The 27,341-nt window shown below is 40.2% G+C and overlaps 2 protein-coding genes across 3 annotated transcripts in view; one reads left to right on the forward strand and one right to left on the reverse strand.

Moving 5' to 3' along the window:
* Positions 1-2,293: 2,293 nt before the first annotated feature.
* LOC109419292 (uncharacterized) overlaps positions 2,294-27,341 on the reverse strand; it is a 49,462-nt gene continuing 24,414 nt past the window's right edge. For both annotated transcript variants that reach the window (XM_029853888.2, XM_029853889.2), the window contains exon 3: positions 2,294-4,298. In XM_029853888.2, coding sequence (XP_029709748.1) covers positions 2,590-4,278 — 1,689 coding nt within the window. In that variant the 5' untranslated portion in view covers positions 4,279-4,298 and the 3' untranslated portion in view covers positions 2,294-2,589. The remainder of the gene's footprint in view (positions 4,299-27,341) is intronic.
* LOC134290172 (uncharacterized) lies at positions 17,226-17,762 on the forward strand. The gene has a single exon (XM_062857233.1). The coding sequence runs from the start codon at positions 17,226-17,228 to the stop codon at positions 17,760-17,762; it is 537 nt and encodes a 178-aa protein (XP_062713217.1).

Here is a 27,341-nt window from a genome sequence, read left to right on the forward strand (position 1 = left end):
AATCTCCCTTTTCCCCCTATCCGCAACCCGGGGACGCGCCCTGTTGGATTTCGAAAGCCTCGGAGAATATTACAAACTTTCAATGGCATTCCCATAAACTAACCCACATTGCCCATTCAGGGGTCTGACTGGGCCTATTACCCTCCCTCAGTTTGTAATATTCTCTCCGACTTGGAATTATATTTTCCCGGCACATAAATGACTTCGACAAATGTTCGATATACTATGTAGCGTCATGATCAGTATAACTATATCAGATGACTTGAAGATCTGATTCTTACAGAATTGTTTGCCATTGATTATACATTCAGCTATTCTAATCATTACTGCAAAGGCCATCGACCACATGCCTGAAATCAAAGCTTCCTGGAAGATATAATCCAAGCCCATGATTATGATCGATGGTTCCAATTTTTTTTTTTTTTTTTTTTGAAGAGTGACCAGGTGGAGCTGCAGGACAGCTGATAGCAAAGCCTGGACCCTTTCCCAACTTTCCCCCTACTAGGACCAATACTCACGATGGACTAGACGATGTCGTCAACTTGAGCAAAGTGTGTAGTAATTAGCATTGGGTCGTAGTAGTTTTTAAAAATACTGTTTTTAACTTCCCATCGCATTAGTGTTTTGATCGAATGGAAGCTCCAAAGATGATTTGATAATTGAACAATATTTCAATAATCGAAAATCTCCGAGGTCACTGGACAACATTCAGAGATAAAAAAAGGGTGTCTATGTCTATGTTAACGCCTTCAGAGTACTATTCTTAAGAAATATACAAAGAGCAAAAAGAAAAAAAAAAATGTGTCGTAGCTTATTTTTAAACATTTGATATTTCTGAAAATTATTCGAAGACAGCTACCAGAGCTAGCGTTTTTAGCCGATATGGGCAACTAGTTTTTTTGACAGCTTCCCCAAACAATATTCAGATAATATTCTCAATTATTTTATAATACATTCTGAAAATTATTTCAAGCTGATTACCAATAGTGTCAATAACCGATGTTAGTCATTGACAGCACCAGCATCATCCCGAAATAACTCTCATATTAGTGTTAGATAACACTTTTTGAGCTTCCATTCGATATTGTAAAGAAATTTGTCAAACCCTATTTGTCAAAATATAGTCAATAATGTATCAAATTGTGTTCCTAATTTCGCTAGTCGTCTTCTGCATATATGTGATCATCTCAGTCCAAAGTAATATTATATCCATTCGTAACCCTTTACATTGTCAACCGTCCTAAGTCCTAACTAAATTCCTGCTTCTTTTGATCAGTGAAATTTACAAAACCCATAAAAATAAGAAATACAAATATAAACTCCTATAATCAACAGTTTTTTCTTTACCTAATCAGTCCATAATTTTCTAATTGTAATGAATCTAATCTGTAAGGCTGTAAGTCAACTTATCCTAGCGTCCCCTGTCCTGTGTACTTTCGATTTCAAGTAATGAATGATGAGTGTAACGCAGAGGCCTCCCCTACCCACTCTTGCGTTACGTTAAATTTAACAATAACAATAATTTGAGAAAATTCAATGAATACAAAGATTAGGTCTATGCAAGCTGAATTAGTGCTTGTCTTGAACTTGTGATAAATGCACAACGGATATTCCTTTGGTTCCCATTAGCACTTACGGCCGATTCCTTCACTTGCGCTCAACTCGTAAACCAGATATATCTAGCTCAAAGTCCAAGCGGTGGTGAATAAACTGGCACTAAAGTGCTAATGGGTTAAGCCCTCCCATCGCGTCAAGATTGAATATCCAGGGGGAGGGATTATGATCGATGGTTCCAATTAAGATTAAAATCATTGCTCAGAAATATTTGAACTTTTCAATGAAATTTAGTGCAAATACAAACTTCTTACCATTTTACAATAAGTTAACACCCGTGGCTTTCATGTGCATGAGATTTTACCCTAGTAAATTATTTTCATGTGGGAGAAAATATCGGTCAAATTGTCCGCTGCTTCAGAAAGCCGCAATTTAGTTCAATTCATGATTAGGGGCTGTCCATTAATTACGTAAGGGTTTATGGGGGGAGGGGGGGTTTGAGAAATCTTACGTGCCATACAAACATATTTGGGTTCTCATACAAAAAAACTTACAAGGGGGGATGGGGGTGTCGAAAAATCGTAAAATTTCCCTTACGTAATTAATGGACAGCCCCTTACCAACCCTAGCTACTTTCCGCCTCACAGAGGTACGTCTTGCTCGCATAGTGTCTTGCCTCTAGCAGCCACCCTACTGTGTGTACGAAGTTTCTCAAATAAATGAGGTATTTGAGTTAATCCAGTAGAGATAAAAAAGCATTTATTTCAATCGTTTTGTTTCTTATCGTTACAAGCAAGACAAATGTAGTAATAGCAGAGTACTGTTTGTGTGTGTACATATTTGTGAACCGAGTAAATATGTAAAAACCAATATTATCAAACGTAGTAAAATACTTCAATTAGGCATTAATAACTGGAATATGCCAAAAGCGCATAAAAAGTAAAAGAATGTAGCAAAAAAAAACATTACAAAATGAACAAGCATAAAAACGAGTTTCGGATGAGCACTGAACTCACCTTGGTGCTCGGCGGCCCCTCACTTGCTCGCTGACAGCTTGTTGGCGAGGTGGATGAAGTTATCGATGCGACGGTTGGCGTCCTTCCGCGCCTCAACGTTAGTGAGTGTTCGCGCATCTCGCTCCATCGTGTCGATGATGCTTTGCAGCTCATCGACGAAGTTGAACTGCGAGCAAAGCGTCTTCAGGTCCTCGCAGCACTTTTCGATGTCCGCCTCTTTGACGTCCAAGGCGCGCTTCAGCGATCCAATGTCGGCACTGAGGTCGGTGATCTTTTTCTGAAGATTGAGCTTCTTGCTGGTATTCTGGTCGTATAGGGCCTTCACGTCGTGCAGGATGTTTTCAACGGTTTTTGTCTTCTTCACCGGCTTCTTTTTGTCGTGATAGTGCGTCGAATGTTCACATTCACATTCTCGACATAGTGGTCCACCACCCATGCACGAACAACCCTTGAAGATTTCGTTGCCCTGCTCGGTCGTATACCGCAGGCCACATCTTTCATGGCAGATTTTGCTGTGCATCATACAAATCGTACTGTGATAAGGGGCGTCCTCCATTTCCACATAGTCTACTATCTTGGTTTCCTTATAATTCGCGTACTTTCGGATGTCAGTTGCCACATCCTTTTCGTCAACCTGTGCACTATTGAGATCATCTTGCAAAGTTTGCAGCTTCTTCATCTCCAGTAAAATGCCATGCAACTCCGCCTTGATTTTATTCCTCTTTACTCGCATGTCACGGAATGCATGGGTTGCTTTATTTCCGAGCTGTTTAACTTTCTTCATAATCAATTCCATAGCCTTCATCGATCTCTTCCAGTGAGCAACAAGATCTTCCATAATGTCTTCATCGTCCTTCCATTCCTGGATTGGCATGCTAAGCGCCGAGTTGTTCATATGGAACACGTTATCCTTCGGTACCTTCCAAGGTTCCAGTTGCTTCAAATCAAAATTAGCGGTGGCCTTCGAGCAATTGGTGAGCACAACCAGTAGGTTCTTCAAAAGAACATCCGGTACAGAGCCCTTCAACAGAGTTAGGGTGTTGCGCAAGTTCACAGTTGCTCTTGCCACGGTACCGTTAATCACGATGATTATGGCGGATAGGTTTCCCCTGTTTTCGGCAGCAGTCATGATCTTGACAATGTGCTCATCGTCCTTGGCTGTCCCCTCGGTGTCGCTCAGTCCGGGTGTATCGATGAAGTTGAAGCATAGGTCGCCCTTAGTGAAGTCGTAGTCAATACAGTCGCGAGTTTTGCTTTTGCTGGTATCGTGTAGGTCCTGCTCGGAGTAGGTCCAATTTTCAGTCGCTTTGTGGTGTTTAGTAGGAATAGCAACTTTGAGCTTTTTGAGCGATCCCCCGAGAAAGAAGTTCGTCAGATAATTGATCAAGGTTGACTTTCCCGACCCCGTTTCACCAAAGAGGAGAATGTTGTACTGCTGGCGTGGCGGCTTTTGCTGCTTTTGTTTCAGCTTGAGTCGTTGCAGTTCTTGCAGCAGTCGTTGTTCCTGTCGCTTAAATTCTTCGTCGTCGGCATCCTCCGTTACCAACGTTTGTTCTTCTTTGCCGTTAGCCTCCTCCTTTTCTTCTACTTGTTGCTCCTTGTCCTGATGCCTTTGCAGTTCAGTCTCCTGCTCTTCGTGCTCTGGTTCGTTCTTCTTCGATTTATGCGGCTCCAGTTCTTGGCCGTTTAGTGCTTGTCGTTTGAACATGTTTGCGGAGATTGGGAAACCTGTAAATGTAAAACAATTGACAATCAAATGTGAGGCAAGGCAACGAAAGTTTTTCAACTTTGGAAGCATTTATTTTTTTATTTCTGATGAAAACATGTGAAATGAATGTTACCATGACAACAATTGCACATTTCTTACATTTGTATGATTACGAATGGTTCCTAGGTACCTATGTTTTGCTGTAGACATGCCGGGCAAATAAGCGGACTAGGTAGGACAGGCTATTGTTTGCGTCAGGATTGTCACGCGCTTATGAAAGCTGGCTCCCATCGACGACAACGATGTTGAGTGATGTACCTACTACGTACGAGCAATGAAGAAACCTGTGCGTGGATTACACTGAGCCACAAAAATTCTCCTTGAATTAGAATCCTTCAAATCAAAGTGCTATGAAAGGCAAACCCCAGAAGAATACGTTGGATAACATTTATTAAAATCCTGATACTATTCCAAGATTCCAAGAAAAATTCTGTCAGGGTTTTCGAGGAGAATCCTGAACAAGACTACATCGGCCTTACAAGAAGAATCCTGACAGGATACCATAACGAATCAAAACAGAATTTCAAGGAGAATTATATCAGGATTCCAAGAAGAATCCTTACAAGATGCCAATGAAATCCCGTCAGGATTCCGGAAAAAATAACATCAGAATTCCATGGAGAATCCCGTCAGGATTCCAGAGTAAATCCTGTCAGGATTCCAGAGTAAATCCTGTCAGGATTCCAGAGAGTATCCTATCCGGATTTCAGAGAGAGTCCTGACAGGGTTCCAAATTAAATTTTGTAAGGATTTCTAGAAGAATCCTGACAAGATGCAAGGAACCCTGTCAGGATTCCTGGGAGAATCCTGTCAGGTTGCTAGGGAGAATCAGAGAAAATCCTGACAGGATCTTAGAGAGAATCCTGACAGGATTCCAGAGAGAATCCTGACAGTCCAGAGAGAATCCTGACAGGATTCCAGAGAGAATCTTGGCAGGATTCCAGAGAGAATCCTGGGAGGATTCCAGAGAGAATCCCGACAGGATTTCAGACAGAATCCTGAAAGGATTCCAGAGAGAATCCTGACAGAATATCAGAGAGAATCCTGACGTGATTCCAGGGAGAATCCTGTCAGGATTCTAGGAGGATTGCAGGGAAAATCCTGTCAAAATTCCAAGCAGAATCCAGTTAGGATTCCAAAGAGAATCCTGTCAGGTTTCCAGGGGAAATCCTGTCAGAATTCCAGAGTATCCTGTCAGGATTCCTGGGAGAAATCTGTCAGGATTCCAGAGAGTATCCTGACAGGATTCCTGAGAGAAACCTGTTAGGATTCCAGGGAGAATGATGTCAGGATTCCGGGAAAAATCCCGTCAAGATTTCAAGGAGAATCCCGCTAGGATTCCGGGGAGAATCCTATCAAGAATCTAGGGAGAATCCTGGCAGGATTCCAGAGTATCCTGTCAGGATTCAAGGCAGAAATCTATTAGAATTCCAGAGAGTATCTTGTCAGGATTCCAGGGAGAATTCTGTCAGCATTCCAGGGAGAATCCTGTCTGGATTCCAAGGAGAATGATGTCTGAATTCCAGGAAGAATCCTGTCAGGATTCAAGGCAGAAATCGATCAGGATTCCAGGGAGAATCCTGACAGGATTCCAGGGAGAATCCTGACAGGATTCCAGGGAGAATCCTGACAGGATTCCAGGGAGAATCCTGACAGGATTCCAGAGAGAATCCTGTCAGGTTTCCAGCGAGAATCCTGTCAGGTTTCCAGCGAGAATCCTGTCAGGTTTCCATCGAGAATCCTGTCAGGTTTCCAGCGAGAATCCTGTCAGGTTTCCAGCGAGAATCCTGTCAGGTTTCCAGCGAGAATCCTGTCAGGTTTCCAGCGAGAATCCTGTGAGGATTTCAGAGAAAATCCCGTACAGGGAGAATTCTAACGAGAGAATCCTGTCAGGATTCTAAAAAGAGAATCCGGTCAGGATTCTTAAGAGAGAATCTTGTCAGGTTTCTAAAGAGAGAATTTTGTCAGGATACAAAAGAAAGAATCCTGTCAGGATTCTAAAGAGAGAATCCTGACAGGATTTTAAAGAGAGAATCCTGTCTGAAGAGAGAATCCTGTCATGAGAATCCTGTCAAGATTCTTAAGAAAGAATCTTGTCAGGATTCTAAAGAATGAATTTTGTCAGGATTCTAAAGAGAGAATCCTGTCAGGATTCTAAAGAGAGAATCCTGACAGGATTTCAAAGAGAGAATCCTGTCTGAAGAGAGATCCCTGTCAGGATTCTAAAGAGAGAATCCTGTTAGGATTCTGAAGAGAGAATCCTGTCAGGATTCTAATGAGAGAATCCTGTGAGGATTCTTATGAGAGAATCCTGTCAGGACACTAAAGAGATAATCCTGTCAGGATTCGAAAGAGAGAATCCTGTTAGGATTCTTAAGAAAAAATCCTGTCAGGATTCTAAAGAGAGAATCCTGTTAGGATTCCAAAAAGAGAATCCTGTCAGGATTCTGAAGAAAAATTCTGTCAGGATTTTAAAGAGAGAATCCTGTTAGGATTCTAAAGAGAGAATCCTGTCAGGATTCTAAGGAGAGAATCCTGTCAGGATTCCAGCGAGAATTCTGTCAGGAATCCAGGGAGAATCCTGTCAAGATTCCAAGGAAAATCGTGTCAGGATTCTAAAGAGAGAATCCTGTCAGGATTTTTAAGAGAGAATTTTATCGATTCTAATGAGAGAATCCTGTCAAGATTCTAAAGAGAAAATCCTGTCAGGATTCCAAGAAGAATCCTGTCAGGATTCTGAAGAGAGAATCGTGTCAGGATTCTGAAGAGAGAATCCTGTCAGGGTTCTGAAGAGAGAATCCTGTCAGGATTTTGAAGAGAGAATCCTGTCGGGATTCTGAAGAGAGAATCCTGTCGGGATTCTGAAGAGAGAATCCTGTCAGGATTCTGAAGAGAGAATCCTGTCAGGATTCTCAAGAGAGAAACCTGTCAGGATACTGAAGAGAGAATCCTGTTAGGATTCTGAAGAGAGAATCGCTGTCTGGATTCTGAAGAGAGAATCCTGTCAGAATTCTAAAGAGAGAATCCTGTTAGGATTCTGAAGAGAGAATCCTGTCAGGATTCTAATGAGAGAATCCTGTGAGGATTCTTATGAGAGAATCCTGTCAGGACACTAAAGAGATAATCCTGTCAGGATTCTAAAGAGAGAATCCTGTTAGGATTCTTAAGAAAAAATCCTGTCAGGATTCTAAAGAGAGAATCCTGTTAGGATTCTTAAGAGAGAATCCAGTCAGGATTCCAGCGAGAATTCTGTCAGGAATCCAGGGAGAATCGTGTCAGGATTCCAGGGGGAATCCTGTTAGGATTCCAGGGAGAATCCTGTCAGGATCCCAAAGGTTCTCGAGAAGGAAGTGAAACGCTCATGTAGACGACACAAACGAGTGTGGGCGGACTCCATAGACGACGAAGGCGAGAAAGCCGCAAACACAGGCGGCATCCGTCTCCTCTACGATGTCACACGTCGCCCTAGTGGGACCATGATGAATGTTACGATGCCCGTGAAAGACACGTCTTGGCAGTTACTGACCGACCCGGCTGACCAGTTAAAACGCTGGTTCAAGCACTTTGTAAACCTTTTTCAAGTGTCGGTCTCGCCATCAACACCTCAGCATGATCCGCCAAGGGTTCGACGCATTACCCGTGTCAACATCGAAGCTCCATCAGTGCAGGAGATAGAAACAGCCATCCGTAGCATGAAATCGAACAGGGCCCCAGGGGTCGATCGCAGATCAGCTGAGATGCTCAAAGAGTCAAAGCTGACCCCTTAGTATCCGCACAACTAGGTACTGCACCAATTATTCTGCAACATATGGGAAACCGCGACATTTCTGGCCGACTGGATGCAAGGCGTCTTAGGGTCTGTGTCAATTGGCGAATTAAAATTATTTTCACTTAAACTTGACAGTTCGATAATTATTTCCTTAGGAAAACTGTCAAGTTTAAGTGTCGAACTGTCAAATTTAAGTAAAAATTAATTTTAATTCGCCAATTGACACAGACCCTTAAGTAAAGGTACCCAAAAAAGAGCGAACTGAGTGTATGCGATAATTGGCGGGGCATCATGTTACTGTGTATCGTTTTCAAAGTCCTCTGCAAAGTGATCCTTAACCGGATACAGGAGAAGATTGACGCAACTCTCCGACGGCAGCAAGCAGGATTCCGTGCAGGACGATCCTGTGTGGACCATATTGTCACGCTCCGTATCATTCTGGAGCAAATCACTGAATTCCAAGAGTCTCTCTACCTGGTGTTCATTGATTACGAAAAAGCTTTCGACCGTCCCAATCACGGAAACATGTGGGAAGCCCTCAGGCGCAAGGGTGTCCCTGAGAACATCATCGGCCTCATTGAAGCACAGTACGGAGCGTTTTCATGCAGAGTACTGCATAACGGTGTTTTGTCCGATCCCATCCGGGTCGTTGCTGGAGTGAGGCAAGGATGTATACTATCACCGCTACTGTTCCTCATCGTAATCGACGAGATCCTGCTAGATGCGATTGACCGTGAACCAACAAGTTTGACGATATGGTGCTTGATTTTCAGTGGCAGCTCTTCTTGTGATTCTTGTTCTGGAGTCTTCAATATTGGAAGCTTGGCTAATAATAATTTCAAATAGAAGGACAAATTGTGTATCAACTTCCTTCCTGAAAATTGAAATCAAATATATCAAAAACAACAAAAAAGGACCACAGTTTTCTCACTAGAGAACTCCGCAAATTTTCCGCAGGAACGCAAGCAAGTGTCCCCTCTACCTGTAGAGGCAGTGTCAGGGTGGCCACTCAACTCGGTAAAATAAATTCCCGGTTATTTCCCGGTTTTTCCCGGTACCTAAAAATTTTTTCCTGGTTTTCTAGAAATTGATTTATATGGTTAAATCGGAACACTGATATTGCTATTTTCTCACTTTTATGATTTTGTAAACAGTTAACCTTACTGGAAGCGCACCAGCGCTTGAATTTGAGTGAATATGAATCAAACGACCAGTTATCAGCGCCAGCAACCACTACGAACGAATACGCAAAGGGAGCGAAGAAAAACTGAACCAAATCCGACTGCTGTTCCTCATCGGTCGGTTTACTTGTGAAGCAAACTAACTGGCGATCGTTCATACTCAGTTGCTGCGGTGAGTGTGAAGATGGGAAAATGATTCAGTGGTTTTATTTGTTGCTAAAAACTTGTAAAAACAATCATTCTGCTGGTATGGGAATATTGTACGTGACTATTGTAATCGGTTTAATTTGAGTTTATGTTATTTGCACTGTAATAACGGGATAAAAACTAAGTATATTCATTGCCGTATACGCCGGCGAAGAGAAAGATTCAGAGAGCCACCACGCATATGAACCACCATTTCTCACTCTCAGTAATAAATTTGATTGCTCATGCTCCCACTTGCTTCTGAAGCATGTTAGCCAATGAAGGTATACAGCTACCGCTCTGGCTTGAGCAGCGTCGGTCAAAGAGGAGCAAATTTTGATTCGTCCGGGGGAAAACGCTTCATTTTGCAAGCACTGAAGCGCACTATTGTCAAAGGTCTAACAATGTCAAAAAATATCATTCATCATAAACAGTCCAAGTGAAGTAGACTTTTGGCTCAATTGATCGCGTTCTAGGAGGTCGACAATTTATGGCGGCTTTAATAAATTTTACATTTCTATATTTTTTGAATTCCCCAACAACATAACACCATAACTGTTCAATTTTATGCTTTAAGCTTGAACTGTTTAACGCTCAAAATGCCATAACAATACTTGAATGCGATTTTTTGTACCAGAAGTTCTTTTGTTATGTACAAGTTAACATTCAAAACTCAGAAAACGTTAGTAAAATCTCGAAAAAGCGAAAACTAAATCATGCTTAACAATTAGAAGCGAATGAGCCCTGCTATTAGAGCATCTTTGGTGGAAAAACAAAATTTAATATAGGCCACATTTAGTAAGAAGCCCATATTTTCTCTAGTCTTAAAAACTTAAAATATTTCTCAAGAAAATATTTTCGGAATTTTATACATATTAGGTATGCTCTATTCAAAGTTAGGGTAGAGATTTCTAATAGAAATGCCAAACGAATTTTTTGAAAAAAAAAAAACTCAAATCTTTTTCTCGAGAATCTACTGGAGCAATCCCTGGGAGATTATTCGAAAAAGAAACTTGTAAAGGTAATCTGGAATGTAAAAACTGTTTGTGGAATCTCTGGAATAATTATTAAAGGATTCCTTGATAATGTTCACTGTTGAGATGCTTGACAGTGTTATGTTCATATGCGCATCCCTAGCGCATTCGGAAACTTTAGATCATGTTCGTTACCCGAAGTTAGCCGAAGGGCTATGAAACGAAATAAATTAGCAGTGAGTCGATTCTGAATGCTCAAACGTATTGGATGCTGTTTTTATTAGATCTACGCTTCACAAACCTCTATTACTACTCAAACCCATAGTGTAAAGATTTACCTTAGTTTATTAGCCAGATTGGTCTTTCTTAGGGTAATTCCATAGATATTAAAGTGGCGACGACGTGATAAATCGGTTAATGTGTGCAGAGAGTGTATCTTTTTCGGTGCTCGGTTATGTGTTGGGTCAACATATCACCGTTGTCACCCGTATGAACCAACGGTGGCAGCAGAGACGGTGCACCGCCGCGGTGGTAAGTGACGACATCGTTGTGGAAAATAATTAGGTCCCAAAAAATTGGTATACTCCGTTTCCTAATAAGCCAATAATTGTTTATCCATTATTACAACGTAAAGCCGTAAGTACTAGCACACTGCATTTAAGCCATATCATTTGGAGGATTCATTATTTGGCAGTTAAAAGCTATGAAGGCGCATAGGTAATTGTTTGTGTATTGGATACAGAACAGTGTGGTTCCAAATCAATTGTCTGCTACACACAATCAGTTGGAACGAAATTATTGTATTTTTTCGGCAATGGATTCTTTTGTTAGATAACCACTTAAAGTTTTCTTTTTTTTATTTCAAAAGTACAACAGATATACCAGCCCTCATCCAGTTTTCGGTCCATTGGAGGAAGTGCGTCTTATCGAAATTCACGGTGAAAAATCCAGCAGCGCCAGCGCAGGACTGTACACTCTTTTCGTGTCTTCTGTGGTAATTGGTAATTATCACGATTAAAGTGCTGGAGGCCAAAGTTCATCGGGTAAAACGTTGGTTCCTCTTTGGTGAGTTGATTCCTTTCCAGTTAATCGATTGAATTCCTGCATCGTTCCGTTTTAAAATAAACCGTTTAGTGTAGTGAAGTGACTATTGCTGTTCAGCTTTTAACTTTTTAGTAGTACCTGCATAGATAATACTGAAAGGTTCACAGTGGTTCAGATGGTAAAAGTCTGAACAAAACAGGTAATTTTCAGGCAGCTATATTGAGTAAAGTTGACCTTGATAGCTGGATAGCAAAAAAAACGGCTAATTTACAGTATTTTTGTCATAATCCTATGTAGCAGGATGAATGTGAGGTTAAGAAAAATTATGTTGTTAAATAATTGTGTAGAGGTTGAGAATTTCTGGCTAGGGCTAGTAAGTGTAGATAAAATGTCTTTAATGTATGCAATAGAAATTTGGAGGACTGCTGAATTTTCAAAAAAATATCATTCAGGTTGTGAAGGAGTTGTTGAAATTAGACCAAATGGTCAGAATCATGCACATCATGTGATAAATCCAGAAGATAATTTTAGGAATTTTGTAGTAAAAAGTGAAGCATATTCAAATTATGATACTGAATCGGTCAATTTCCGAAAATTAAACAAACAGTGCAGAAGGCAACGGCTACTTCATTCAAAAGTAATGCGTGATTGCTGTGATAACAAAGGACATATAACAAATGAATGGGTTTTGCTGATAAATTTAAAATGTGACAAAATAATATTTGTATATTTTTGCAGAGCCGAAGATGTAGATAGAGAAAATTTGCTACATGAATTGCAATGTAATAGAGACCGTGACTCCTGCTTGGCGAACAACAATATTTTCCAAATGGAAGCAAGTTTCGATGCGCTACTAGTGACGTTTAATGATATGGGTTATCGATTAACTTTTAGAAATCTATTGAGTGGTAAAAGTAAACTGCTGATTAGGAATGCAAAATTAAAATTGCCTAAGCAGATAGTGACAGTGGTACTAGTGATACTGATTGTTTCAGATAATGACAAAGATTGTAATCACCTACTAAACCAGACGTGGATGGGCAAATGCCATTCAAATTTTAAAAATATTTCCTCTCATTTTCTACGAGCCAACTACACGCCTTATGAATTTGCAAATAAATTAAACATTGATGTAAGGATGCTAAGAATTTTGAACATCGAGACCACTAAAAGTATTAGAGTCAGAAAAGAAATCAGAAGTGGTTATATATTGCTTTCAACAGCAATAAAAAAGCACCCAAATAAAAAACATGACAGACTAGATCGTTCTCAGGAAATATACAAGTCATCGGATGCCTTGTTTGGTCATTGGACACGAATTGTGTTGCCTTCAGTTTTAATTTTGGACAAGGGTCTGTTACCAAAAAATACATCTAAAAATAATGAATGTTTAATTTTTTTGGACGGACGACATCTTGTGGTAGTCAAATTTCTCCGTGTTTCTATGATATATGGTAAAAAATCAGGAGAAGGGTTTACAGAATTTACCCGTTTGTGTTTAATGGAGCCGTCCAATATAAGCTTGGAGTTAGAAGGTCGCATGACTCTTACATTATTTAAAAACAGAACCTTGAACCAATATGAGTATTTCTCATCAGCATTCAGCTCAGAAAAAGGATTGCCTCTTACATCAAATATTGCTTATTATTCAAATAGCCATGCATACTATGAAAGAGTATTTTTTGTACTTGAAAAATCATACAGTGTGTTCATTATTAATACTAGCAGCATAAATACATTAGAACAATATGATTTAGTATATTATCAAGGAAAGTGGGATGAAATGTCCTCTTGCAATCATATTGATTACGAAAAATGCACTATAAACTATGCTCATAAAACGTATTCTCTTCATGTCTTTCAGATGTCTGAAGGACATACCAGTGCAATGGCACTTCTACGTCAGATCAGTGGCTGTAAGGATACAATACAAAGGCAAATACCAATTGGAACAATCGCGAAAGAGAAGCATCAATATGCAGCAACGTTCATGTTTGTAACTCCTGGTGGTGAATCGCTCAATGGCGGAATGAGACTTAAGCAGACTTCGAAGGAAGGCAACAGAGGGAGACGCCGAGGTATCATAAGCACGTTGATAGAGCTCCGTAGACCTTTGCGGTCGTGGGAAATAGATGTCGACACTATGAAGCAGTCTAAAGCGATCAACGAAAATGTAAGGAAGATTTTCTACGCAGTGTCTAACGTTAGGGACAATAACCTGGAGCAAAAAGGGCACATGAAGTGGATTCCACATGGAATATTCGATAATAATTCAGTGTATAGTAGATCGAAAAGGTTGAGAAAAGTAAAACATATTGATTATGCTTACTGTAGTACAATTAGAAGATTGATTCTGAAACCTTTTAGTTGTTTGCAAATGCTTATGTATTTTACATATAAAAAACAAGTTCTGATATGTAGTGATAACACTTTTGTAAAAGGGGAAGAGTTGTTATGTTCATATGCGCATCCCTAGCGCATTCGGAAACTTTAGATCATGTTCGTTACCCGAAGTTAGCCGAAGGGCTATGAAACGAAATAAATTAGCAGTGAGTCGATTCTGAATGCTCAAACGTATTGGATGCTGTTTTTATTAGATCTACGCTTCACAAACCTCTATTACTACTCAAACCCATAGTGTAAAGATTTACCTTAGTTTATTAGCCAGATTGGTCTTTCTTAGGGTAATTCCATAGATATTAAAGACAGTATACTAATGAAAGAGGGACTTCTGAAGAAATCCATGGGAGGATTCAAATAGGTAAAATATAGTTGGAATTCCCAAATAAATTACTCCAAAAGTATTTGACAAAAAGCATGTACAATCTCTAAGAACGTCTTTAGAAATTATTTATAATTTTATCAATAATTTTCTTGAAAAAAAGAAAATTATTGGTAAAACTGCTTGATATGGTTGAATTGTTTTGGAAAAGTTACTTGTAAGACGTTTCAAGAAATTCCTGGGAAAACATCTTGTTAAATCTCTTAATGAATGTTTGGAGAAATCTCTAGGAGAATCTGCGAAGAAAACCTTGGTTTATCATCAAGAGAAATGTTTGGCAACCTGGAAGAATCGATTGTATACTATCTAAAGAACATGGAATACTAAAGAACATGGAATACTGGAAAAAATGTTATGAAATTCTTGAAAACGAACGATTTAACAGAATTTCTAAAATCATATACATTTGTAATTATAAAGGAACACTGCGGTAAAATAAGGTTTTTTTTAAAAATATGGCCATATTTTTTTCCGTAATGATACAATACACTGACTGTCCTACCCAAGACACATTATTTAAAGTTTTCCATTTATACCTTAGCTTTTTCAAAAACAATTGTAATTCTCAACAACAGTTCTATTAAAAAAGTCCAAGATTTAAAATCAAAATTTAAGAAAAATCTAAAATAAATCTTATGTTTAAGTTTTAAACCCTAAATCTAGTATCTGCGATAAAGTATCTTTAGATTACAAAAATATAGATCATGTTTAAGAAAAAATAATGATTTGCATGTAGATGCAATAGAAATTATTATCCTGGACCTTCAATTTTAAGAGTGGTTTATGTTCTAAGCAAATTCCCGGTTTTTTCCCGGTTGTTTGCGATTCCCGGGTAATTCCCGGTTTTCCCGGTTGAGTGGCCACCCTGCAGTGTAAATGTTCCCTATAACGCCTTCTCAAGCTCCCAGAAGTTAAACTCCCAACATTCTCAGGATGCATTTCGGAATGCATTACGTTCCGAGATACTTTCAAATCTCTCATAGACTCGAACCTCCAGCTATCGCCTATCGATAAGTTATCGTATCTTGTCGCTTCCCTTTCCAAAGACGCCAAAAGGGTTATCGAATCCGTCGGGCACACTGCTGCCAATTATTCTGTCGTTTGGACCTTGGCGATTCGACAACAAGAAATTAGTCGTTAAAACCTACACTACCCGTCATAAGTACGGACTCACAAAAAGTATTGCAACAATATTGCATCACCCTGAATCACCTCGATATCTCTAAAACCAGAACACCTACAAAAATGCCGCCTTCAGAAAAGTTGTTGCTTTTGGTCTTCTGAATAACTTTCCTGAAGACAGCGTATTTATAAGTCCTCGGGTTTTGGAGATATCGAGGTGAGTCAGGGTGATGCAATATTGTTGCAATACTTTTTGTGAGTCCGTACTAATGACGGGTAGTGTACATTGATTCCCTATTCGCGATCGAGCCTATGAAGAGAGAGCGTTACGCAGGGGTCTTCTTGTTTTCTGACCCAGTATTGAAACTATGCTGCTGTGTTAGGTTGTCAGCTTGAGCCGCAGTTATGTTGGCTACGAAAACATTGCATTGATGGGATAGGGATGCCAATTCCTTGGTGTTACGAGTCTCTTATGCACCTGGTTGATGATTTCGAGCGAAACCTGTGCATGATAGACAAGATGGACATTCCAACGAAGGGATGGAGTGTGTTGTTGGCACACAAGGTCTATAGCCGACTGGATCCGTTCACACTTAAGCAGTGGGAAACTCATCACTGATCAACAGAGGTTCCCAATTACGAATATCTAATCCAGTTTCTTCGTACTCATCTTACGGTGCTGCAATCGCTGCCACCGTCGAAGTCTCGCTCGTTCGAACCCGCCAAACTGGAATCGTCCCGGTCACAGAAATCCAAAATAAACAGGGTACGAAAAACGGATCGCGCCGAAAAACAAACGCTTTGTCCTAAGCGGTGTATGTTGGTAACAAAGGCGCTCCGCAACAAACGCACGTCAGGCGATGATAGCAATAAAACAAACATCGCTTGCCGTGCGTGTGTCGATTTTCCGACTTTTCTGCTGAAATTTTCGCACACATCATCGAATTCATAAGCATTTAGATGTATTAAGACTCTTGCAAACCTCAGAGTCGAGTTTCAGTTGTTGTTCATAATAGCGGACATCGAGAAAATGCTCCGCCAGATCCGTAACCTGGCGGACTACCCTTTGCAGCGAATTCTGTGGCGTGATTCTCCCTCGCAACGTCTACGCACCTTCGAACTCACTACAGTGACCTATGGCACCGCATCCGCCCCCTATTTGGCAACGAAGTGCCTCCAGCAATTGTCCAAGGATGGTTCCGACGAATTTCCTCTCGCCTCGTTGATCCTAGCCAAGGATTTCTACATGGATGACATGCTGACCGGTGTTGACGACGACGACGACGAAGGTAATGAAGCCTGTCAGCAGCTTCTACAGTTGCTTAATTCCGCCGGTATGAGTTTGGACCTCGAATTCGCCAGCGATTCTCTCCAAAGTACCGGCAGAACTTCGCGATGAACGAACCACACTTTCGCTGGATTCTCCATCTGCTCCGATCAAGACGCTAGGGCTGCAATGGCAGCCAATGGATGACGAATTCCGTTATTCCGTACCCAAGTGGTCTCGGGACGGATCAATATCTCGACGAATCGTTCTATCGGACACGGCGCGACTCTACGACCCTCTCGGATTGATCGGGCCAGTCGTGGTGCTCGCCACGGAAGAAGATTGTTAAATTGTATATACCTGAATAGAATAAAGAGAGTTACGTTTGCTGATTGAGGTATCAGTCGGCAGCCGTCTAGTTTGATGGAAGGTGTCTTGCGTTCTATGGCTATGGCCTGCGTGGCCATGGTGGACTAGCTTCCAACAAATCCGAGCAACAACATTGGTTAGAATTTGTTGCGTAAGTTGCTTTCGCTGCCGCCCTCGCAATCTCGAGCGGCTCATGGGAGATTTGCCGCCAGAGAGAGTTACTCCGACATTGCCCTTCATCATCACCGGGATAGACTTCTGTGGACCGTTCCAGTACCGTAAAACCAGGAAGGCACCTCCCATAAAGTGTTTCGTAGCCATCTTCGTGTGCCTTGTAACCAAGGCAGTTCATGTAGAGCTAGTCTACGACCTCTCCACTGCGGCGTTCATAGCAGCGTTGCATCGGTTTATTGCTCGAAGAGGAAAGCCGAGCCTCATAGAGTGCGACAATGCCACAAACTTCAGAGGAGCAGCGCGGGAGTTGAAGGAACTGGCCAAGCAGTTTCGCTCTCAGCAACACCAAGGTGAAGTAGTCGACCGCTGCGCAGATGAAGGCATCATTTTCAAGTTCATTCCGCCACGCAGCTCAAACTTTGGCGGGTTGTGGGAGGCGGCTGTGAAGTCCTTCAAACAACATTTTCGTCGAACCGTCGGGAACTCTGTCCTCTCTCAGGACGAATTCGTCACTCTGCCGACCCGCATCGAAGCCTGCCTATACTCGCGGCCTTAGGCGCCGCTCTCGATCGATCCGAACGACTTGGAGGTGTTAACACCAGGCCACTTCGTTCACCGTCCGCTTACTTGCTTCCCCGAACCCGATCTCTCTGAGGTACCCCGAACTCGACTTGATCGCTACCAAGAGAACCAAGAACTCCTCCGGCGAATCTGGAAGCGGTGGTCAACCGACTACCTCTCTGGCCTCCATCCGCGCACCAGGTGGACTCGCGTGCGGGACAACGTCGCTGAAGGAACGATGGTTCTCCTGAAAGAAGACGACCTTCCGCCCCTGAAGTGGGGCCGATGGCAACATCCGGGTCTTAGACGTACGGACAGCTGATGGAGAATATCGGCGTGGAATCGGAAAGATCTGCGTGCTTCCCATTCATCAACCCACAACCGAACCAGCTGGCACAGCTGGGACCAACCCAGAAAAATCGCCGATCGCAGTACACCAGTACTGCGCAACGATCGGAGGCCTTAGGGCCTGTTTTGTAATGAATTTTCAAAAAATAATGGAATGTTTGTACTCCGGCATGTGCTGCGGCTTCGACGGCTGCTGCGATGGGTAACCATTGAGTACGCCCAACCCGATGACTGCGAGATGAACCACTAAGCACCACACCAACCAACAAGATATCGTCCGGTGGTGGTGGTATCCACCGATGGTCGTTGACCCAGACGACGCGCGAGGTGTTTGCCAACATCGAGGTCGCTGACCTGCGGTGTGTAGAAGCAGCGGAACCAAAACAGAACGGCAAGTCCCCCGAGTTGCGAACGAGAAACCCCGAAGACGATTGAGGTCAACGAGCAGCCCTCTCTCAGCATCCGCATCAGGAAAGTCGGTTGAAAGGTCCGACCTTTCAACAGGGACCGGCATATGTTGGAGCCACCCTAAAGACAGATAAGTGCATAATTTTCTCTTAGAACTAAAATAAGTAACAATATCTATCTCATTTGTTCCAATGTTAATGTCATTAGAAATCAGTCTACTTTGTTTCTAGCTTTCGGCTAGTGAGAGATAGCGGACTCCGATCTGTACTCAGATAGGCCTTTAAATACTCTTTTTTCATTGAAATTTCATATACCTAACACTATATGCAAGCCAAAAATCGAATTAGTCAAGAATATATCGTTGCGCAGAACACGTCTCTGTATCTATCATTTCGTCCGTCGCAATAAAACTTCGCAGTAGTCCGTCCAAGTTAAAACGTGTCGTGTCGGTTAGTGAAGTGAAAGAACAATCCAAGCTCCGTCGGTCTCTCAAACTCCGCCGCGGTTACAACAAGGTTGTGCCTTTGCCCAGGGGTTTATGCAACAGACACTTGTAATTTCTACTAATAATATTAGTCCAACCGAATTGTAATACTAAACTTGTAACTTGTAGGGAATCGCGCCACTTGGGCGGTGGCTGCTATTTTCGTCTGTTTTCCGCTATAACTCAGTCAAATTTGAACCAATGGACTACCCGCTTTGCGCAAAGCCACAGTTGATCGGCAGGAGTAAATCAATTTAATTTTGTATGGCGAAATGTATCTAAATTTGAATTACTTGAAATACAAAGCTTTTCCCGAAAAAATATTTGGGAGGCTTAATAGTGGTCACCATTGTGCACAAACACTACCAAATATTTTTTCGAATAATGTGTTCCACTTTGAAGAATTGGTCTTTAGATGGTACCGTAATCCGGGGTCAAATTGATCACTTTAAAACAAATTTTGCGGATAACATTAGTGGAATTCCAAATATTGCCAAAAGATTTTTTGTAAAATCAGTACCCAGTGGATCTCCAAAAAAAACGAATAACGCGTCTAAAATCTTACAACTAGTGGATTTATTAGTTTAAACGCAAATTAAATTTTGAAATTTCCGCTTAAACGCCTAAAGGTAAGCAATTTCATTTAAAATAAGTGATTTCTGTCACAATAAATGACTATTTCAACATGAAATGAACTTTTTTTCCAACTATTTCATGTTCTTATTAGCTACATAACTTTTCAACCAAGGCTCCACAAAAATGTTAAAACAGACAATTTACGGGTAGCCATGATTTCAGCTAAATGAGTAATGCATTGCAAATTCCTGAAAAATTAAGACAAAACTAACTTTTTTCTGAAAAATAAAATTCTACACTTAACTCTAGACATCTACGGACCAGATGACGTAAAAAGTTTAAGATCATTACGACGCTTAAGAGTTCCTAGTATGGAATTACAATGTAGTAGCCGAATGATCAATTTCACCCCGCTGATCAATTTGAACCCGGTTTGCGGTATTCGCCATACAATATTTTTGCGATTTATTTTTAGCGATTTTTTGCACATAGAAGCTAGCGCCACATTGCACAGTGGGCAAAATCGAGCCAAAAAACGGAACTTATTTTTGCCGCTGGTTTGAAGCAATAAAAAGTATGTATCCCAAAGGAAAAAACCATGCTAAATCGATTGGTGATGGTCTCGTGACCGGCAGGTGACGGGAAGTGGCCTCTTTGGCCACTTTTAGGTCCCGAACCTGGTTTTCCGGGTTCCGCACCAGGCTATTTTCAATCAAATCAGCTAAATATAGAGTGCGGCACATCATTTCATGTCTATTATTGGTAAGGATGTTAGTGGTGACTATTTAAGACCTCACCAAGGTCATATGGCCACTTCCGGATCCTGGTCCAGTTCCTCCGGTTCCGGATTCCGGCCATTTCAAGTGAAGTCACCTAAATATACAGTGCGACATATCAATTCATATCTATTTTCAACAGGCATGTGAGTAGTAACTCTTTGAGACCTCACCAAGGTCATATGGCCACTTCCAGATCCTGGTCCCGTTCCTCCGGATCCAGATTCCGGCCATTTCAAGTGAAGTCAGCTAAATATACGGTGCGACATATCAATTCATATCTATTTTCAATAAGCATGTGAGTGGTGACTATTTTATACCTCATCGAGGTCATATGGCCACTTCCGGATCCTGGTCCAGTTCCTCCAGATCCGGATTCTGGCCATTTCAAGTGAAGTCAGCTATATATATACGGTGTGACATATCAATTCATATCTATTTTCAATAAGCATGTGAGTGGTAACTATTTTATACCTCACCAAGGTCATATGGCCACTTCCGGATCCTGGTCCAGTTCCTCCGGATCCGGATTCCGGCCATTTCAAGTGAAGTCAGCTATATATAAAGTGAGCCATATCAATTCATATTTATTTTCAACAGGCATGTGAGATGTGACTATTTGAGACCTTACCGGGGTCATATGGCCACTTCCAGATCCTGGTCCAGTTCTTCTGGATCCGGATTCCGGCCATGTCAAATGTAGTCAGCTATATATACGGTGTGACATATCAATTCATATCTATTTTCAACAGGCATGTGAATGGTAACTGTTCGAGACCTCACCGAGGTCATATGGCCACTTCCGGATCCTGGTCCAGTTCCTCCGGATCCAGATTCCGGCCATTTCAAGTGAAGTCAGCTATATATACGGTGCGACATATCAATTCATATCTATTTTCAATAAGCATGTGAGTGGTGACTATTTTATACCTCATCGAGGTCATATGCCCACTTCCGGATCCGAAATATTTATTCAGTGTAAATATAACATCTTCTATTTGATTTCTTGTGTTTTTGTAGGCAAAAGTTTGTTTTATTTCCGTGGATAAAATTACAGTTAATCAAATGAACGTATCGATTTTACTACCGGACTAACATTTTTGCTGAGCTTTCTTCCGATTGCATTTGCATGATAAGCTCTTATGCGGCTAATTTTGTTAGTAGGGTAAAAAACCCAACTTCTGTGGAAATTGCTCCGTGTATTTTATCTGAAGGATGTCCATAAAATATTTCTGTAGGGTTTTCATTCAATAATTCCATCACGAGTTCTTCTAAGAAAATCGTCCCCAGAGGATTAATAATCAAATTATATCTATAATATTACCTACAATATCTTGTCGAATTACTTTAGTGAAAAAATCTTGGAAGAATTACAGCCGAAATAATTTCTGATGAAATTCCGGAAATCATTGCCTAAAAATATTCAAAGGCATTGAAGAGGGAATCCACAATAAAATTGACTATGGATTTCCCAAAGAAGGAGAAATTTCCGACAGAGTTATAGAAGGTATTCCCAAAAAAATAGCAAAATGGTTTTCATAAGAAATTGCAGGGGAAAAGCTGGAAGGGTTTGTTCAGTGAATTTCCGAAAAAAATATGCGTGAAAGAATTAACAAAATATATTTTAGAAAGAACATCAACCAGCACATGATGTTTCATATAAGCTCCTGAAAGAATTTCCACGGGTTTATTTTAATGGAAATATTGTAAGGTAACTTCCGAACTTATCAGGCTTTTTAATAGTATCCAGACTATTTCATATAAATAACCTCCATGGGAAAAGGGATCAAAATCCGAAGTTTCATTTCGGAACTACTAAACGCACTAAAACGCAGATAAAAAATTAATTTGATTTTTTTTTCTTCAGGGCGAGCTATCACTTTATCGATTATCAATAAATTATCAAAGTGAATTACATCTGTTTTGTTAATTTGACTACCTAAACGAAAATATTGAAAATCAAATATATATATATGATGTTATACTCCAAAAATGTCTAACTTTGTTTAGAGTACGAAAAATAAAAATATTTTGTTTTCTAAAACACCGTTTGCCGATGAAACTTCAGAAAGAAATATTCCTAAAGGAGTATTCGAAAGAATAATAAAATAAATTGTTGATGAAATTCCTTAATTAGTTCTCGTGAAATGTCAAAGAAATTCGCCTGTTATTCTGCTTGGATTTTTTCTTCAAAGAAATTCGACAAAAAATCGTAGGTAATATTTCAGATATAATTTTGTTATTATTCCTCTGGAGACGAATTTCTGCGAAGAACTCCTGACGGAATTAATGAATGGAAACAGTACAGTTGTATTTTCTGGAGATTCCTTCAGTCATTATTCAGATAAAATTCACGATTACCAAGCAAATATTCTTCAGAAACTAATAGAACAAGTTTCGTAGGAAGTTATTGTTGAATTTTATGGCTATTTTGAACTTAATTCCTAAAAAAATATATTATAGACAAATTAAAAAAAATGGGTTGTTTAGTGAATAAAATATTGCTATTTTTATAGCCTAATCAAAAGAGCTCATTTTTCTGAGTATTACGTGATTTCATTGGATTCCAATAGCTTTTTTTATGGTTAAATTAATAGAACAGGTTTAATTTTCGTGGATAGAATGACAATTCAATCGATAAAGTGACAGTTCGACCCGAACAAAAAATTTTCCCCATACAAACTTTAAATGCGTTTTAAAAATAGGGGCTGTCCATATACCATGTGGTCATTTTTTTGGGAATTTTCAAATTAACAATGGATTTCCGAAAGAAATTGCTGAAGAAGTTCTTAAAGAAATTACTGAAGTTTCTTTCAAACAAATTGCCGAAGGATTTCCAAAAAGAGTTACAGAGCAAAGTCTAGCAAAGTGGTTAGGGACTTTTTTAATCATCTAGCCAAGGGATTTCTATAAAAACTCAAGGAAGTATTTACAAAAAAAATATTTCCTTCAACAATAATTCTCGAAGGATTTTTTGTAGCGATTTCCACAAGAATCGGTCCCTTTAGAAATATTTAGATTTCATGACAGTTCAACTTGAACTGTTATTTTATCCATGGAAATTAAAACTGGTCATTTGACAACAAAAACATTGGAAAGCAAATAAATGGTGTAACATTTACTCTGAAAATGTGTTTCGTTCTTCGCACTGTTTATTCAGCTTACTTCGCTTGAAATGGACGGACTCCGGATCCGGAGGAACTGGACCAGGATCCGGAAGTGGTCATATGACCCCGGTAAGGTCTCAAATAGTCACCACTCAAAAGCTTATTGAAAATAGATATGAATTTATATGTCACACCGTATAAATAGCTGACTTCATTTGACATGGCCGGAATCTGGATCCGGAGGAACTGGACCAGGATCCGGATGTGGCCGTATGACCTCGGTGAGGTCTCAAACAGTTACCATTCACATGCCTGTTGAAAATAGATATGAATTGATATGTCACACCGTATATATATAGCTGACTTCACTTGAAATGGCCGGAATCCGGATCCGGAGGAACTGGACCAGGATCCGGAAGTGGCCATATGACCTCGATGAGGTCTAAAATAGTCACCACTCACATGCTTATTGAAAATAGAAATGGATTGATATGTCGCACCGTATATTTAGCTGACTTCACTTGAAATGGCCGGAATCTGGATCCGGAGGAACTGGACCAGGATCCGGAAGTGGTTATATGACCTTGGTGAGGTCTCAAACAGTTACTACTCACATGCCTGTTGAAAATAGATATGAATTGATATGTCGCACTGTATATTTAGGTGACTTCACTTGAAATGGCCGGAATCCGGAACCGGAGGAACTGGACCCATATCCGGAAGTGGCCATATGACCTTGGTGAGGTCTTAAATAGTCACCACTAACATCCTCACCAAAAATAGACATGAAATGATGTGCCACACTCTATATTTAGCTGATTTGATTGAAAATAGCCTGGTGCGGAACCCGGAAAACCAGGTTCGGGACCTAAAAGTGGCCAAAGAGGCCATTTCCCGTCACCTGCCGGTCACGAGACCATCACCAATCGATTTTGCATGGTTTTTTCCTTTGGGATACATACTTTTTATTGTTTCAAACCAGCGGCAAAAATAAGTTCCGTTTTTTGGCTCGATTTTGCCCACTGTGCATTGGTCGATGCGGAGAGTAGGAAAACAGCCGATGTAGTTGATTCATTGACACATTTTTTGGAATGCGGTGAAATAGGTATAGTATCTACCCGTGTACAACATTTCAAGTCAATTGGTTCAAAATTGACTGAGTTATAATGGTTAACAGACGAATATAGAAGCCACCGCCCAAGTGGCGCGATACCCTACTTGTAGGATTTTTATGCAACAGGAAATTACAAGTTACAAGCTACAAGACTAATATTACCTATTAGTAAAATTTTCATTGTGCTACAGGCCCCAGTTGGAATAAAGTGTAATCGTTCCGCCTTTTATGTTGCTTGTTTTGTGCCTCTATGAGCCATTTTACGAACCGACAACAATGTTGATGATGATATTGATTTTCACGAGTTAGGACGCATGCTCCTGTAAAAATTTGGATAAAAAAAAGATCAAATCCAGGGTGGCCACTAAATTTCAGTTTTGAAATTCCCGTCTTTTTCCCGGTTTTCCCGGTACGATTACTGAACTTTTCACGGATTTCAAAGTGCACATTTTTTAGTAGGTAACGCCAATTTTCTTTTTATATGGATATTTAGTACCATGTAAAAATGCATTTGCAATCCTGTGAATACTATGTACCAGTGTCTTAATTTGTCAAATTACAGTCATCCCAACCGACGCCCAGAGGCTCTTGTGTCGTAGATTTGTTTTTGTTTTGATTATCGCTTTGACAACCCCTGCACCACTGTCTGAAGTTCAAGCGATGAAAAATTCATTACCTCGCTGTCTGCTGAATTTTTTCCACGGACTGATATTCAAAGTCAGCATATTCATCTTCAATTGATATTTTTGATTTAAGCACGATTTAAAAGCAAAAAGTGCTGCTGGTGCATACCATTCACTTAAAGCAAGCATAATTGGGTTTTTAAATTAAGAAAAATATATTGATTTTTCGATTTTGTACGAAAGAGCACCTTTTTCTGAGCCAATATGATTTTTTTCAGATTTTTAGAACCTTATTTTGGTACCTAAAATCAATTTCAAAGAAATTTTTTGAAATCACCTTTTGACAGCTGGGTAACTGTTTGACAGCTCCGCCCAGTACAAACTGCGACAAGGGGTGATTCGACAAATCGCTCCCATACAAACTTCAAATTGATTTTTAAATAGGTTCCCGGGCTCCGAAATTCATGAAAATTTGGATTTCGGCTCAGTTTGACATGCAGATTCAGAATATCGAATTATCTCAACACCGTTAAAGAAGCCAATTACTAGAATTAGGGCAACCAGTATTGAAAATTTCATTTCGTCATATCTAAATTCAATCGCCTACAGCTAATTTTAGAAGCTGAACCTGAGAATATGATATATGAAAAACTTGTGCGGCTAGACCAGTTCTGCTAGAAAGTCACGGAAAAAACGATATTTTTCGAATATTTAAGGTAAATGTCACGGACCACCTTTGAAAAATGCTAAATGATATTCACCGTGAATATCATTTGGCATTTTTCAAAGGAAGCCCGTGACATTTACGTTAAATATTCGAAAAATAGCGGTTTTTTCGTGACTTTCTAGCAGAACTGGTCTAGCTGCACAAGTCTTTCATATACCATATTCTCAGGTTCAGCCTCCAAAATGAGCTGTAGGTGATTGAATTTAGATATGACGAAATGAATTTTTCAGCACTGAGGGCAACATATCGACATTTGCGTGCCTTAAATAGCCTAAAATCACAAAAAGTCATTTCCAAATTAAAAAAAATCATATTCATATTCACCGAGCTCGGACTGAAGATCAAAACAGAACTTCAGCTACAGTTGATTACACTACGAGGCGTCGCTCTCATTGTCTTGCTTTCTTTTTGTCATGTTCATTCTCTGTGTCATGTTGGTGGGAGACTGCATTCGTTTATTTGTGTGCGTTTTCGCACTGATTGAACATCATTGGGCTGAATTTTTTAGGCACTGCTATGTACTACATATTTATATTTCAACATTATTCTTGACGCAATGTATCTGTGGAAAAAATTGAAGTAACCAACAATGATGACATAAAAGACGTATTCGACACAATTACTTACAACACATTTTCGTTCAGCTCCAAATAGTGCATATTTGTATATTTGTGCTTTTCCTCACGCATCATTTTACTTCTCTTCTTGTACTTTATAATAAATTAAACAAGTGTAAAAAAAAGGTAGCTAACTATGATAGATCAGATCTATAATAGGTGAGATGTGTGCATATATAATCAACAAAGTTAAGATTCGGTTATCCGGGACATGGAGGATAATCGAACCTTCATTAGCGTAGGTGCCCTAACACAACTTTATTGGTGTTGTTTCCTGTTGTGGATTCCTCCAGGATGTCCAACTTAGTATTCCTCCAAGAACTCTCATCTGGAGATTCTTACAGAGTTTTATCCGAGATTTCATCTTCCGATTACTCCAAAAATACTATCTTGGATTCCTTCAGTACTCCTGTTAGGGATTTTACCTTGTATATTTTTTGTGGATTCCCCCAGATTCCTTAACCTTCCGTAACTCGCACGGTTGGCCAATACCGCCAGCATCACGCTAATGCTGAACACAAAAAAGCGAGAGGGTTAATGGATTTATTCTGTGAGTTTCTCCAGGAAACACTTCAGAGGTTCCTTCAGGGAGTAAAGGATTTTTGTCTGTTGGCAATTAGGGAATAGAAGTTTGGTTTGGGATCACGAATTCGATCTAGGGATATCTCCAGGAACTACTGAAGGATTCCCAAAAGAAGCTCCCAAAGTAAACCCATATGTCTAAAAGGTTTTCCAAGGAACCCTTGGAAGTTTTCTCGAATAAAAATTCCGGCAGTGGTTTGACTTTCAGAATT

The sequence above is a fragment of the Aedes albopictus genome, chromosome 3 (assembly GCF_035046485.1).
Source record: "Aedes albopictus strain Foshan chromosome 3, AalbF5, whole genome shotgun sequence".
Taxonomy (NCBI): Eukaryota; Metazoa; Arthropoda; class Insecta; order Diptera; family Culicidae; genus Aedes; species Aedes albopictus.